At 38.9% G+C, this 15568-nt stretch overlaps 1 protein-coding gene across 1 annotated transcript; it reads right to left on the bottom strand.

Moving 5' to 3' along the window:
- Positions 1 to 3950: 3950 nt before the first annotated feature.
- Positions 3951 to 4913, bottom strand: LOC115460869 (olfactory receptor 1019-like). Its single transcript, XM_030190511.1, has one exon. The coding sequence runs from the start codon at positions 4911 to 4913 to the stop codon at positions 3951 to 3953; it is 963 nt and encodes a 320-aa protein (XP_030046371.1).
- Positions 4914 to 15568: the final 10655 nt, after the last annotated feature.

Raw genomic sequence — 15568 nt, forward strand, 5'->3', positions numbered from 1 at the left:
AATCAGGATAAAGTCCTAAGAATCTGAAAAAAAAAATTTTTTTGCTGGTACACATTTCTAGTTTTAATTATTTACTACATAAACTGATTATAACATATTACTTTGCCAAATAAAATACAGATTTTTGTAGAATTTAGAGCATTGTGACCAGACTCTACAATTTTTGCAGAAATTCTCCAGGAGTAATTAACTGAAATTTTTTAATATACATTAATCTTCAATCTGCTGCTGGTTAGTTGCATGCACTGTCCCTTACTCCGAGTAATGTTGACTAAGGAAAGCAAAACTGGCCCCTGATAGTTTCTGTATGTGCTGCAGTCTCCAGTCCTCATTCTGCACCTTTGCATGAGGAATATATTACCTCAGAATCTTGAACAGAACTTTTTTTTCAGTCTGAATCTCAAAACAAGGATCCTGGAATATCTCACAATGCCACTGACCCCAGAGCAAAGTCTTCTTCCAGAATAAAATTACGTCATTCCCTACAAACAACTGGGCTGGAGAGGGAGAGGTGAGGCGTTAAAAGGAAGGAAAAATTCCTGGGTAGCTACACAAAAAAAGCCTTCGGACCCAGACCCTCAGTCAGAGAAATACTGGGCTTGAAGAAAGCTGCTGGGGGAAAGGTTTTCAACTAATGCAGCCACTGGATTTTCTGGTGAATTCATAGTGAGCTTGTTTAGGGGACAGCAGGAGCAGGTGATTTGCATCAAGTGACCTAAGAGAATGAGAAGGAGTGTAGTGGACTGGCAAAGTAGAAACATACAATTAAATTTTCAAACCAGCTACTTGATCCTGATTAAAATGACTGTTATCCCTTTACACACATCTCTCAACCTCCTTATCCACCTCCTTATCCTTCCTTACCATCCTTCCTACTCCTTACTACTTCCCTCTATCTTTCCTTACCATCCTTCATACTCCTTAACCTTCCTATCTTTTCCTTTTGTTATCCCTTCTTTGCTTGCATTTATAGCTACACACATTTTCTCAAACCTTACAACTACTTGTTGACTACAATTTGTTATACTCTTCTCCAACCTCTGTAATTGTATTTACTATGTAAGCCGCATTGAGCCTGCAACTTGTGGGAAAGCGCAGGGTACAAATGTAATAAATAAAATAAACATACCAGATAATATGCTTTATGGGCTAAGCAGAGAATTTTAAACCGCATATGATATTGAACAGGAAGCCAGTTCAGGCCTCACAAAAGCGGGGTCGCAGATTCATGCATACAGGTGCCACAGAGGGAAAGTATGTGTGGGGGTGTGGGGATTTGACAGTTAACATGCAGATTTTGCATAGAATAGCAGGGTGAGAAAAGGGTGTGCAAGTCAGGATGTTCACAATTAATTAGTTAATCTGAGTGAACATTGTCAAATAAACTACCACCTGGTAGGTTAAATGGCACTAAGCTGGCTATCCGGAAATGTTCAGCAAGAGATAGCTGGCTGTCTCCTGCTGAATATTGCTAGTTAGCGCTTAGCAAATAAATGGTTATATCATGCAAAATAACTGGCTATCCACCAATTTTCAGTGTATCACCGGCTAAGTTTGGCAGCCAAATCTGGTCACGTCAATACCAGGTCTATCTTTGGCTGGTTTCAAATTAGCCAGCCAGTGCTGAATATTTATTTATTTATTTATTTGCTGCATTTGTATCCCACATTTTCCCACCTATTTGCAGGCTCAATGTGGCTTACAATTATGCCGCAATGGCGATCACCATTAATGGAATGATAATTACAGAGAGGTGTTACAGGTAAGGTATATGGAAATATCAAGTAAATTAGATGTGAGAAATAAAATATCAAATGAATTAGGAGTAAATGAATAAATAATTCATAGCAGGTAGGTAATAACAGGACAAGGTAAAACGTTCAATAATATCAATGTGATTAAAGAAACTAGATTAAAGGAATCAATATTGGTTTGTTCTGGTGCATTTTGATGTCAAGTCTTTTATGAAGGATTCTTGCTATAAGTCTTGGCCAATTAAGTTGAGACCAGTCTGTCACCGGAAATGACCAGGAATTGAATATCCAGGCTACCTCCCGCAGTCTGAATATCGGCCCCATAAGAACATAAGAATAGCCACACTAGGTCATACCAATGGTCCATCTACCCCAGTAAACTGTTTCTAGCAATGGCCAATCCAGGTCACAAGTACCTAGCAAAAACCACAAATAGTAGCAACATTCCATGCTACCAATCCCAGGGCAAACAGAGGCTTCCCCATGTCTATCTCAATAGTAGACTATGGACTTTTCCTCCAGGAACTTGTTCAAGCTTTTTTTAAACTCAGATATGCTAACCACCATTACCACATCCTTCAGCAATGAGTTCCAGAGCTTAACTATTTATTGAGTGAAAAAATATTTCCTCCTATTTGTTTTAGAAGTACTTCCATGTAACTTCAATGAGTGTCCCCTGGTCTTTGTACTTTTTCAAAGAGTAAAATTGATTCCCTTCTACTTGTTCTACACTACTCAGGATTTTGTAGACCCCAATCATATCTCCCCTCAGCCGTTCCTTTTCCAAGCAGAAAAGCCCTAACCTCTTTAGCCTTAGCTCATTTAAGAGGAGTTCCATCCCTTTTATCATTTTGGTCACTGTTCTTTGAACCTTTTCTAATTCCGCTATACCTCTTTTAAGATACAGCAATCAAAACTGAATGCAATACTCAAGGTGAAGTTGCTTATAGTGTTCTTGGTCTTATTTATTTATTTGTTACATTTGTATCCCACATTTTCCCACCTATTTGCAGGCTCAATGTGGCTTACATAGTACCGGAAAGGCATTCGCCAACTCTGGTATGAATAAATACAAAGTGATGTTGTGGTAGAATTAGGTTCATGTGGAACAGACAAATTAGGAAATCGTAGAGCGGACGAGTTATGTTATGTCCATTACATGCTTTGGTTTCGTTGTGTTGCAGAGTTCAGGCATTTAAGTTGGATCGGTAGGGTATGCCATCCCTGTCATAATAATTACTAGCATCTTGTTGCGTTTTTGCCCACCACTGCTCACTGGGCAGAAGATTTCAGTATATTGTCTACAATGACACCTAGATCTTATTCTTGAGTGCTTACCCCCAAGGTAGACCCTAGCATCAGGTAACTATAATTTGGATTATTCTTCCCAACGTGCATCACTTTGCATTTCTCTACATTAAATTTCATCTGCCATTTGGATGAACAGTCTTTCAATTTCCTAAGGTCTTCCTGAAATGTTTCACAGTCTGCTTGTGTTTTAACAACTTTGAATAGTTTTATGTCATCTGCAAATTTAATCACGCCACTTGTTCTGATTTCAAGATCATTTATAAATATGTTAAATTTCAGAGAATCATCTCCATCTCATATTGCTCTCTCTCTCTCTCTCTCTCTCTCTCTCTCTCTCTCTCTCTCTCTCTCTCTCTCTCAGGTGTGAGCATTCATCAATATACACTTCCTGCAAATGCGTAAAATCAGTTTATGATTTCTCCCACATAAAGTTGAATTCCACAATAAAATAGTTTGCATTCATTATATTTTTAAATATAAAATAGATTAAAATGAACTGTTTGAAAATGTATTCACAAATATAAAAACAAACCAAAGTTTTTCTATCCCTATTAAATATCATCATGCCGTATTCTCATTCACTCTACTCTCTCTTGTTTCTCCATTAAGTTACTTCTCATTCTTTCTCACTCCTCTTTATTCTTAATTGCATATTATTTCTCTCACAAATTCTCTTGTTTATTTCTCTCTTTCCTCTTTCCCAGCCTGAACTTCCACCATGAAGTATTTCTCTAATGGAATTCAATGGGTTTCCATAAACTGAGTGACAGTTTATGAAGAAGTAGGCTAGACAGATGTGTTCTGCAACATCTGGATTTCCTTAAAAGATAAAGAGGAAGGATATACATGCTACTATCAGGTATATATGATATATGTTGTAGATTTCTAATTCTGCATTCCTGTCTTTAAAAGCAAAACTTCTTTTTTCCCTATTAATTTCAAAAGCGCTTTCATCACTTCTTTATTCCTAAAGCTGTAAATCAGGGGATTTAACATGGGGATCACCACACTGTAAAATACGGAAGCCACTCTATCTTGATCCATGCCAAAACTTGAAGAGTTTGGTCTAAAGTACATGAAAATGATTGCCCCATAGAATATGGTAACACAGGTAAGATGGGAGGCACAAGTTTTAAAAGCTTTGTGTCTTCCCTCTGCTGAGCGGATCTTCAGGATGGCAGAAAGGATATAAACATATGAGGTGATGATAGTGATGAAGCAGCTCAGGACCGAGAGCCCAGCCAAGGTAAATATCACAATTACATTGATCTTGATATCAGTGCATGAGAGGCGTAAAAGAGGAGGGATATCACAGAAGAAATGATTAATCACATTGGATTTACAGAAGGACAAATGAAATGTACATCCTGTCTGCACACATGAATTAATGAACCCAATAATATAAACCCCAACTGCCAACTGAATACAAATCTTCTTGTTCATAATCACTGGATAAAGTAGTGGATTGCATATGGCTACATAACGATCATAGGCCATTACTCCAAGAAGGAAACTTTCAGCTGTGATAAATAGCACGAAGAAATACATTTGTGTGGCACAACCAGTAAAGGAGATGACTTTTCTCTCTACTAGAAAGTTATGTAACATGTTGGGAGTGACAGCTGAGGAATAAGACAGGTCAGAGAAAGACAAATTACTTAGGAAGAAATACATGGGAGTCTGAAGTTGAGAGTTCATGCAAGTTAGCACAATGATTCCAATATTGCCAATCAAGGTGGTAATATAGACCAATAGTAATAGTACAAAGAGTAGAATCTGTAGGTTTGGATCATCAGTGAGTCCCAAGAAAATGAACTCATTCACACTGGTCTGATTCCCACTTTCCATTTATGTATAAGATCTTATCCTCAACGACCGGATAAATTAGCAATATTCAGTCTCAAGCTCAAGGTTTCTGAAGAGCCTAAAGAGAAAAAAATACACATTGTAATGACTTTCACTAAATAGAATCTGCTTTCAACAAACAGGATTTCATAATTTTTAACTCTGAGAGGTTATCATTTATTGCTTATTAGTTTTTCTATACTGTCTCTATTTGCATAGCAAGCAAAAATGATTTACAATGTAATATAAAACTCAAACATTAAAAGAACTATATAAGACTTATAGGATAGATACCAAACACATCATTTGCACGTGAAACAAAGTCATACAATCAGATAAAAGACAAATATCTTAGACTTGTAGTATATTTAAAACAAATTAAGATATTCCTAACACTGCAGAACCCTGCCCAGGCGGCAATAAAGTGAGGATCATGGAGTACAGAAAGCTACTTGAAAAAAGTATGTTTTTAAGGCCATACTAAAGAGAGCATAAGATCTCTCTAGTCAGATATGTTGGGGAAGTGAGTTCCATAAAGCAGGAGACAGGAAATAGAAAGCCGAATCATATATAGAATCCCACCTAGCCTTGGACGGAGGTGATGTAGCTAATCGGTTATCAGCTAGCAGCCGAAGAGTATGGGTCAGTGTGTATGGGATAGAGCAGTCAGGTATTTTACTTATTTATTTATTTCATGCATTTGTATCCCCCATTTTCTCACCTATTGGTAGGTTCAATATGGCTTACATGATTATGAAGTAAGTTGATTACACATAGAATAGAACAGGTTACAATTTAAATGGAACAAGGAAGTCTGCCATAGTTTTGTTGCAGTTTATGTGGTGCTGGGGATGTTTTTTTTTTTTTTTTACCAGAGAGATTGCATATAAGACAGATTAGTGTGTTTACATTTGTGTCAGGTAAGCATGCTAGGTGTTTGTGTTGGGTTAGGTGATCTACTTGGTTCAGTGTCCAATTCAGTAATCTAGGTGTTTAAGTTGGTTCAGTTGGAGTGAACTTTCTGAAGAAGTGAGCCTTCAGATGTTTTCAGAAGATTAAGTAATTGTCCTTGAGTTTTAGGTCTTTTGGTAGTATGTTCCAGAGCTTAGTGCAAACATAGGAGAAGCTATAAGCGTATAATGATTTGTAGTTAAGGCCTATACATCTGGGAAAGTGGAGGGTTAAGTAGGCTCTTGCTGTGTTATTTGTGTTCTGGATTGGTAGGTCTGGTGATAGACCGAAGATTATTCTGTAGACCAGGGAACAGATCTTGAAGGATACTCGTGCCTTGATCGGTATCCAGTGTAGTTTTTAGAGAAGAGGTATAGTGCTTTTGAACCGGGTTTTTCCAAAGATGAGTCTGGCTGCTGTGTTTTGTACTGTTTGTCATTTTTTTTTTAATTTGATCTTTGCATCCTGCATAGATACCATTGCAGTAGTCTATAGGGGCCAGAACTGTGGTTTGGATCATGTTGCAGAATACATCTCCTGGGAAGAATTGTTTTAATCATTTGAGTTTCTACATTGTGTGGAACATTTTCTTTGTAGTGGCCTTAGCCTGGTTTTCGAGTGATAAGTCACGGTCTATTATGACTCCTAGGATTTTCAGGTTGTCTAAAATTGGGAGAGGTGAGCCTAAGGCATTGGTAGTTATGAATTGTTCAGTGTTGTGGGGGGATGTGAGTATGAGGCAATGTGTTTTTTCCCTGTTTAGTTTCAACTTGAAGGCTGCTGCCCAGGATTCCATGGTGCTCATGCTGGTAGTGATTTTTTTTTTTTTTTTACATTTGTACCCCTTGCTTTCCCACTCATGGCAGGCTCAATGTGGCTTACATGGGGCAATGGAGGGATAAGTGACTTGCCCACAGTCACAAGGAGCTGCCTGTGCTTGAAGTGGGAATCGAACTCAGTTCCTCAGTTCCCCAGGACCAAAGTCCACCACCCTAACCACTAGGCCACTCCTCCACTCCTTTCAGAGGTGATTTCTGCTGGGTTATTTTTTGAAGGGATATAGATTGTAACGTCGTTGGCATATATGAAAGGATTGAGGCCTTGTTTGGCTAGTGACCTGGCTAGAGGGATCATCAGGTTGAATATTATAGGTGAGGGGGTGATCATTGAGGGACTCCACGTTCCATTTTCTAAGGTGGAGAGATTACGGAGTTTGATTTCACTTGGTAAGACCTGGTGGTCAAGAATCCTTTAAACTGTTTAAGTATTTTTTTTCCTCCAATTCTTAGTTTATCTAGTATTCTTAGTAGAATTTGGTGGTCTATCATGTTAAATGCACTTGACATGTCAATCAGTAGTAAGATGTTTTTGCCTATTGAGATTTCTTGCTTGAATTTGGCTAGAAGTGTGATCAGCACTGTTTTTGTGCTATGGTGGGGTCTGAACCCTGATTGTGATTCATGCAATATGAAGAATTTGTTGATGTATTCTATTAATTGCTTAGTAACTATGCCTTCCATCGTCTTGGTCGTTAGAGGTATTGATGTAATTAGCCTGTAGTTTGAGATATCGCTGGTTTTTTTCTTGGTGTCTTTTGGTATAGGTGTGAGTAAAATGTTTCCCTTGACCAATGGAAATAGTGCTTCATGGAACATGAAGTTAAGGTGGTATGTGAGATCTTCGATGAAATGTTTAGGGGGAGTTTTCATAATGTAGTTGGAACATGTATCTAATAGGCAGTGGGTGAAAGAGAACTTTTTAACCACTTGGGCCACTGTCTCATTAGAAAGTTGGATGAAATTTGTCCAAGTCCTGTCTGCTGGTGTTTCCTCTGGGGGTGGATCTAGTTCATCTATGTAAGTTTCTAGGTTGGTATTTTCCTGAGGTACATTTGTTCTTAAGTTGATGATCTTTTCTTTGAAATATTTGGTTAGTTCTTCAGCTGGTGGAAGGTCTTCATTAGTTGTCACTGTTTTGATGTCTAGTAGATTGTTTATTAATTTGTATAGTTTCCTTGTATAGTTGGGACCTATTTGTTCTTTATAGAATTATCTTTTGGCTTGTCTTATTTTATGTTTTTACTTCTTTTGTTTTTCTTTCCATGTGGTTCTTATGTCTTCATTCTTATTTTTCCTCCACACTCATTCTTGTCTTCTGCATTGTGTTTTTAGTTATTTCAGTTCTTCATTGTACCATGGGGTGGTGTTGTGTTTTTGTGAGGTTCTGGCTCGTATGGGTGCTATTACATCTAGGATGGTAGTGCATCTTTTGTCCCATTCTACGAGGAATTCTATGGAGTTGGTTGGTGATGACCATTGATTTTTGTACATGGATTACCAGAAAGTTAAGGTGTCGACTTTCCCTCTGGTTTAGTATTAGGTTCTACTTTGTGTTTGGCAGGTTACCTTATCCTTACAGTAGAGGGCCATGTTTAATCTGAAATGATCAGACCAGGGGGGTTCTGTCCAGTTTTGTTCTTTATTGAGAAGTTTTGGTCTGTTGTGAATTTGTATGCTAGTAGGTCTAGTGTGTGACCTTTTGTATGAGTTGGGTTCACTTTTTGCCATTGGAATTCCCATAGTTGAAGAAATTCATTGCACTCTTTAGTGTAGTTCGTGTTTTGATCTTCTAGATGTAGGTTGATATCTCCTATTATCAAAACGTTTGGGTTTGCTACACAGGTGTTTGATATAAAGTACATAAGGTTAGTCTGGGCTTCTTTCCAGTTTCCTGGTGGTCTAGAGAGTATGATGCAGCATAGTTGGTTAAGTAATGATTTGTCTGTTATTCAGATTGAGGCGATTTCAAGTTGCAGTGTTATGGATCGGCACTGGTTTCCGTTGTGAAGAGAAATCTGTATATTAATGCGATTCCCCCTCCCTTTTTCCCTTTTCTAGTCCAGTTAGGATCTTGATTCTATATTCTTTTGGGAACCAATGAAGGCGTTAGAGAGAAGAGTGACTATAACATACCTGGAAGCTTGACAAATGATATGGGTTGCAGTATTCTGAAGCGTTTGCTGTTATTTTAAGTTTGCTTTAGTAATCCCTGCATAAGCAATGCTACAGTAATCATATAGGGCACTAATGTATGCATAAACCAGAGAGCAGAGTGCATCCGTATTGACTATATTCCTATCAGTGTCTCATGGAATATTGTGTCCCATCTTCTTAATTTCCAGTGGTCGATGGTATTACAGCAATATTTTAGGAGTTCAATTGATAGCTATTGCTGGCTGCACTTAAAACAATGGAACTGCACATGGTTGCCATAACGCTCTTGTGGAAACTTGTAGAAATGGAGTGTTCCAGAAATTTACAAGATCCTAAAATTGCACATTGTATGAGAATTATGAGAAGTACTGCAGTAATGATTACCTAGAAAATCAATGCTTCTGGAATTTCACATTCACTGAACTTTAAGGTTCAAGGGTCACGGGAGATCCTTGTATTGTGGAGTTGCTATGCATTGATCACACAGCTATTCAGATTAAATGATGTAGTGGTGATCATAACAAGGAATGTTCCATCAAGAAATTCCCCCATCTTCTCAAGTTACAGAAGGAGGGAACCCTTCAACAAAATTTGGAGACATGCCAGTAACTCTGGTGAGTGCTTGAGGTTTTTTTGTGATATTAATTGTGTTTCCCTCATTTATGGGAGACACGATCCCTTTGGATCAATGAGCTGGTCTGTTCCATTAACTGGCTGAGCAGGACCTTTTTGGGTCCAGATTCTTTTTGATTAAACTTGGAACAGACACCATCACCCAGATTTTATATAGGTTGCCCAAAGTTGGCCGTGGATCCCAGATCAGCATATAAACTAATTAATCAGCTATTAATCAATAATTGGTATTGATAAGCACTCATTTGGATATGCATGTAGATCTGCCCTATTCTATAACTTGCACATCTAAATTTTATAGTGCACAACTCAAACGGGGAATGGCCATGGGAGGGGCATTATGGATTAAGGGGAGGTTTCTCAGAAGTTAGGCACACTACTGTAGGATGCCATCAATTACGTTTCTAACTGCCAAAACTTGGGTGCCAGAATTTACATCAGGTTGCAAACTATGCCAAAACATCTCGCAGGACCCCACGGTCAACAACAAAGGAAAAATATTCAGCATTAAGGAATCTTTCACGTGCTCATCTTCCAATGTGTTATTTATCATTCAGTATAAAAAATGCAACGAGGGCTGCTACATTGGAGAAACAAGTCAGATGCTAAAGAAGAGATTTAATTTACACAGTCACCATATGAAAAATGTCAGTACTAATAAGGATGTCACGCCTGTGGGGCAGCACTTTGCAAAACCAGAACACTGTACCAGTGACTTCATGGTAAGAATCTTAAAAGGGAAATTTAAAACAATACAGGAACGTAAGACCTTTGAAGTCAGAATGATTAAATATTTTGACACCCACCAAACAGGACTTAACAAAGATCTGGGATTTCTAGCCCATTATAAACCATAAAACTGTACTGCTTTGAAAATTGTACTGCTTTGTCACCCTCCTATCTCCATGCAGATCTCCCTGTCCCTCATCCACCTGACTCTTCCTGTCTCTCACCTATCCACTCCTATCCTGTTAGACTGTCACTGAAATGCTTTGATGTTTCACTTATATACAGTGTGTTTTTTCTAGAGAAAAAGGAGCCGGTACTCAAATGCCAGGCCACCCTTGAGGGTTGGGGGTGATCACTGAGGCACCCACCCCACAATAGCCAGCTGCCCTACAACCAGTCACAGAATCTATGACAAGGCAGAATTGGTGTGTAGGGCCTGAGCTCTGTCATTAAAACTTGGGGTCCATGGGTCAATTTACCCCTCAAAAAAAGCCCTGCTTATATATACTGTAACCTACCAACATTTGCTTATTTCCGACCTGACGATGAAGGACAACCTTCGAAAGCTAATCAAGAAATGTATTAAGTTATGTCCAATAAAAAAGGTATCATCTTATTTTCTTTTCCATGTTTTATTTTGTTTTTATTTCTATTGACTACCTTTAAAAGTGGACTAACATGGCTACCGCACCTCTCTAAACCACGTTTTGGAAAGCGTAAATGCTGGTAACAAAAATTATTCACAAGAACTGAGATCTGCGGTAAGCTTCTATTCTGCAAAGTGTTCACACCCTCTTCAGAGTACTAGCTTAGCATGAACCTTCTCAGCACCTTATTTTTGGCAACATTTATATCACCCAACGCCCCTCATATGGATGGCTCTCACCACTCTTGAATCATCAGTATGCTGTTCAGTTCATTATTTGGCAGGACAGTCCTCTCAACTTTCTAAAGAGATCCAGGATATAGAGGGACGCAGGTGAGTCATACTAGGAAACTAGTTAACTTCTACCAGAAACTGGTAATCTTGCAATTATCCAGTACCATATTGATTAACAATGACTTGATTATGTTTTGAATGATGGAAAGAAGTAAAAATGAGGCCAGGTATTCCAGTTTGATTGTTTTAACTTTCCCAAATCTCTTTCTATTTTATTTAAAGCGATGATGAAGAAACATTTCCAAGAGACTTTAAACAACCCAGAGGAGCTGTTCCTTAGAACCACTATGATTTATTATACTCCAGTAAGAAAATGTCTTAAGAGTTCAAACTGAAAAGAATGGGAGAGAGAATTGCTTTTGACAGTTTAAATCTCACTCAGATCCTCAAAAGATATTTGGAGGAAATTTCCAAGTATGACAATCTCTTGGATTATTTTATGTTTTACTTTTTATGTATTTATTATTTAGATTTTGATCATACCTTTTTCAGTAGTAGCTCAAGGTGAATTACATTCAGGTATACTGCATATTTCCCTTGACTTTTGAATCATATCAGGACTGCATACTTTGCTTGTTTTGGGGGTATAGCATGTTTTGCCTCCCTTCTCCTCAGATTTTTGCAATATTGCATTAAGAGGAAAACATTTCTGGCAATATATCAGGAAGCATTAATCCAATATGGTGAATTTTTCTAAGACTTCTGTGTAGATGACAAAATATTGAAGTAATATTCATTTATCCTCTGTTTACAAAGACCCACTAGCAGCGGTCAGTGCGGTAATGTCACTTTGAATGGGCTGTGTCAGCATTGCTGGCTGCTAGCACAGCTTTATAAACAGGTGTTAGTGTTTTCTGAAGCAGAAGGGTAAGAGAAACTATATTGTAGGATTGAGTAGAACTCAGATATTCATATATATATATTTTTTTTAATTTATTTTTTAAATTTATGGTATATCCTACACACTTTCTAAATACCAAAGTATCTAAAACGAGATACATATTAGACTAAGGGCACTGCTAAATGCTAAGAAGCCTGATTTCTAGAACAACACAATAAAACAAAACCTTCAACATAACATGAACCCCACCCTTCCCTATAAGCCTCAAACAAATCTTGAGTGAAAAGGAAGGATTGCAGGTAAATAAAAGCAACAAAATAGAATATATAATTTCAAAACGATAAATAACAGATCTGAAATAAAAGCTAAACCATCTTGATCCATGATAGGACCAAAACATAAAATGATGTCAGGATCAATCATAAATAGAATCTTACATGAAAGTCCTCTCATGGCAGCTCTTCTGGACGCTGCGCTGAGTAACATGTTTTGTTTTGAGCACTGGGGATGGTTAAAGTCTTCAATGGCTCCAACCCAGATAAGTTCAGCTGATGGGGTCCATATCCAGAATTTCAGTAGCATTTTCTAGATAACCCTTCTGAATATATGGTCAGTATGCCTCATTACTATCTGGATAGTGCAAGGGCGGTTCAGGAACGGAGCTGCGAGTTACCCGGTGAATGACGATATTCAGTCTGCTAATGATGTAACTTCCAGGATAAAGATAGGACACAGAATGGCTGCCCTAACATAATCTAGTTATCTATCTGGGTACCAATCTGAATACTGCCTGCACCCAGATATTCAGAGCTGTCCAGTATCCGGATACTACAGTGAATATCCGGATATAAAAAATCAGTGGCAGTCAATGCTTAAAAATGCTGACTGTTGTGAATTGAATATCAGGGGGGATAAAATATATATATCTGTTCCAAGCTTGGGTGTTTATTTATTTATTCAGTTATTTTAATCAACCCTTCGTCCTAACAACTCAGAGCACCCAATTTTCAGTTGGTTTTAACTTAACCAGTCATGGAGATTAATGCAAAATGCCAAAAAATTATCACACTTTTTGCCCTCCTTCCATCATTTCCCTTCATGTACAGATAATATTGGGCCACGCACTATTCAACTTGATATTATCCATGTAAGTTTTGATAATACCTGAATAGTGAAGTTTTAGGGGGACATTAGCTGTTGGTGAATGTATAACTTCTTTTTGAATCCTGGCCCCAGACAGATGAGCAAATTATGACATGGAAAACTGTAGTTAAAGCATACAAATGACATAAACAATAAAATGTTTGTAGTTCTAAATCTGTATGAGTCAATGGAGTGTATAGAAATATATTGTGGCATCGCTATGTTGCTGAACAATGCTAGGTTAAGTATTTTTGCTGTGCCTTGATTTTGCTTATATTTTGATTTGTGTAAATCACTTTATTGCATACAAAAAATGTTAAAATCAGGACTGTTATGTGGGACTGATAACTGAAATAAAGAGCTCTCACTGAACAGTATCTATGTACAGTGATTAAGCTCCAGTTTCTGAGGGTCCCTGTTCTCCATTTGTAGATCACAGGGTCTTTTTGGATTCATAGCTTTTATAAAGAAAACATAGGCACCTATCCTGCTTATTTTCGAAGGAGAAGGGCGCCCATCTTCCGACACAAATCGGGAGATGGGCGTTCTTCTCCTAAGGGCGGCCAGATCGGCATAATCAAAAGCCAATTTTGGCCGTCCTCAACTGCTTTCCGTCGCAGGGATGACCAAAGTTCAAGGGGGCGTGTCGGCAGTGTACCAAAGGCGGGACAGGGGCGTGGTTGAGATGGGTGTCCTCGGCCGATAATGGAAAAAAGAAGGGCGCCCCTGAAGAGCATTTGGCCGACATTACTTGGTCCCTTTTTGTTCACAACCAAGCCTCGAAAAGGTGCCTGAACTGACCAGATGACCACAGGAGGGAATCGGGGATGAACTCCCCTTACTCCCCCAGTGGTCACCAACCCTCTCCCACCCAAAAAAAACCATTAAAAAAACATTTTTTCCAGCCTTTATGCCAGCCTCAAATGTCATGCCCAGCTCCATCACAGTGGTATGCAGGTCCCTGGAGCAGTTTTTACTGGGTACTGCAGTGCACTTCAGGCAGGCGGACCCAGGCCCATCCCCCCTACCTGTTACACTTGTGGTGGTAAATGGGAGCCCTCCAAAACCCACCCGAAGCCCACTGTACCCACATCTAGATGCCCCCCATTACCCTTTAAGGGCTATGGTAGTGTTGTACAGTTGTGGGTAGTGGGGTTTGGGGGGCTCAGCACCCAAGGTAAAAGAGCTATGCACCTGGGATCAATTTGTGAAGTCCACTGCAGGGCCCCCTAGGGTGCCCGGTTGGTGTCCTGGCATGTGAGAGGGGACCAGTGCACTACGAATGCTAGCTCCTCCCATGATCAAATGGCTTGGATTTGTTCATTTTTGAGATGGCCGTCCTCGGTTTCCATTATTGGCGAAAACCGAGGTCGGCCATCTCCAAGGTCAACCTAAACGTTGAGATTTGGGCGGCCCCGACCGCATTATCGAAACAAAAGATGGACGCCCATCTTGTTTTGATAATACGGGATGCCCCGCCCCTTCGCCGGGACGCCCTTAAAGATGGGCGCCCAGTTCGATTATGCCCCTCTATGTCTCTTTATATAAAAAAGTACTCAGAAGCCAGTGATAACAACAATCTCTTTTCCCATTGAAACCACTTCTCGATAAAGTTTTAATACCTAATTCTAATTATAGAGCCACCTCGTTGTTGAAGCATTAGGTCACATATTTGATGCCACCTAAACAAAAAAGATTAGAAAGGGAAAGCAGGAATCAGTTTTGCCATTAATATCCTAAATTAAATAAAGACATTTTTCCAACTGAGTATGTGGACGGTATGGATGGGCAGACTGAATGGACATGATATTCAGCCGGCAGCAGTCAGCATTTTGTTGACCGCTGCTGGCGATTAACCCAGAAATTCAAAGCTGGGCCATGTCCAATATTCAACATTTAGGGGGTCTTTTACTAAGCTGCAGTAGCATTTTTAACATGGGCTAAACGCTAGAGATACCTATATATTAGCATACGCCAATCAGCGCACATTAAAAACGCTACCGCGGCTTAGTGAAAGACCCCCTTAACCAACTGTGGGTTGCCAAATAATGGTACGACTGGCTTTTTTGTGGTGCTATTTATGTGGTTAATCTGTCTGATTAAGTGTTACATATCAGCACAGAAACAGCCAAGTGCCCCATTCCAAAACGCCCCACAATAGCTGTTTTCAGTTCAGCACTAACCAGTTAAATGCCACTGAAAATTAGCAGTTATTCTTGAACAGATGATTTAACCATCCAGGATCTGCTTCTGGCCAGTTAAATCACGTTGAATATTGACCTCTATGTTTCTGTTTAAATGTAGAATGTATCAGACAAGATGATTGTCTATTTATATAATTTACTGCAGTCTGGTTTCTATGAATAGTCCATAGTCTAAACCAGAATTGTGCATTTCAATCTATATGAATTAAACTGTATGATTTACT

The sequence above is a fragment of the Microcaecilia unicolor genome, chromosome 1 (assembly GCF_901765095.1).
Source record: "Microcaecilia unicolor chromosome 1, aMicUni1.1, whole genome shotgun sequence".
In the NCBI taxonomy this organism is placed as follows: Eukaryota; Metazoa; Chordata; class Amphibia; order Gymnophiona; family Siphonopidae; genus Microcaecilia; species Microcaecilia unicolor.

Excerpts from the sequence above, each read along its gene's own strand:
- LOC115460869 (XM_030190511.1), bottom strand. The coding sequence starts at position 4,913 with ATGGAAAGTGGGAATCAGACCAGTGTGAATGAGTTCATTTTCTTGGGA.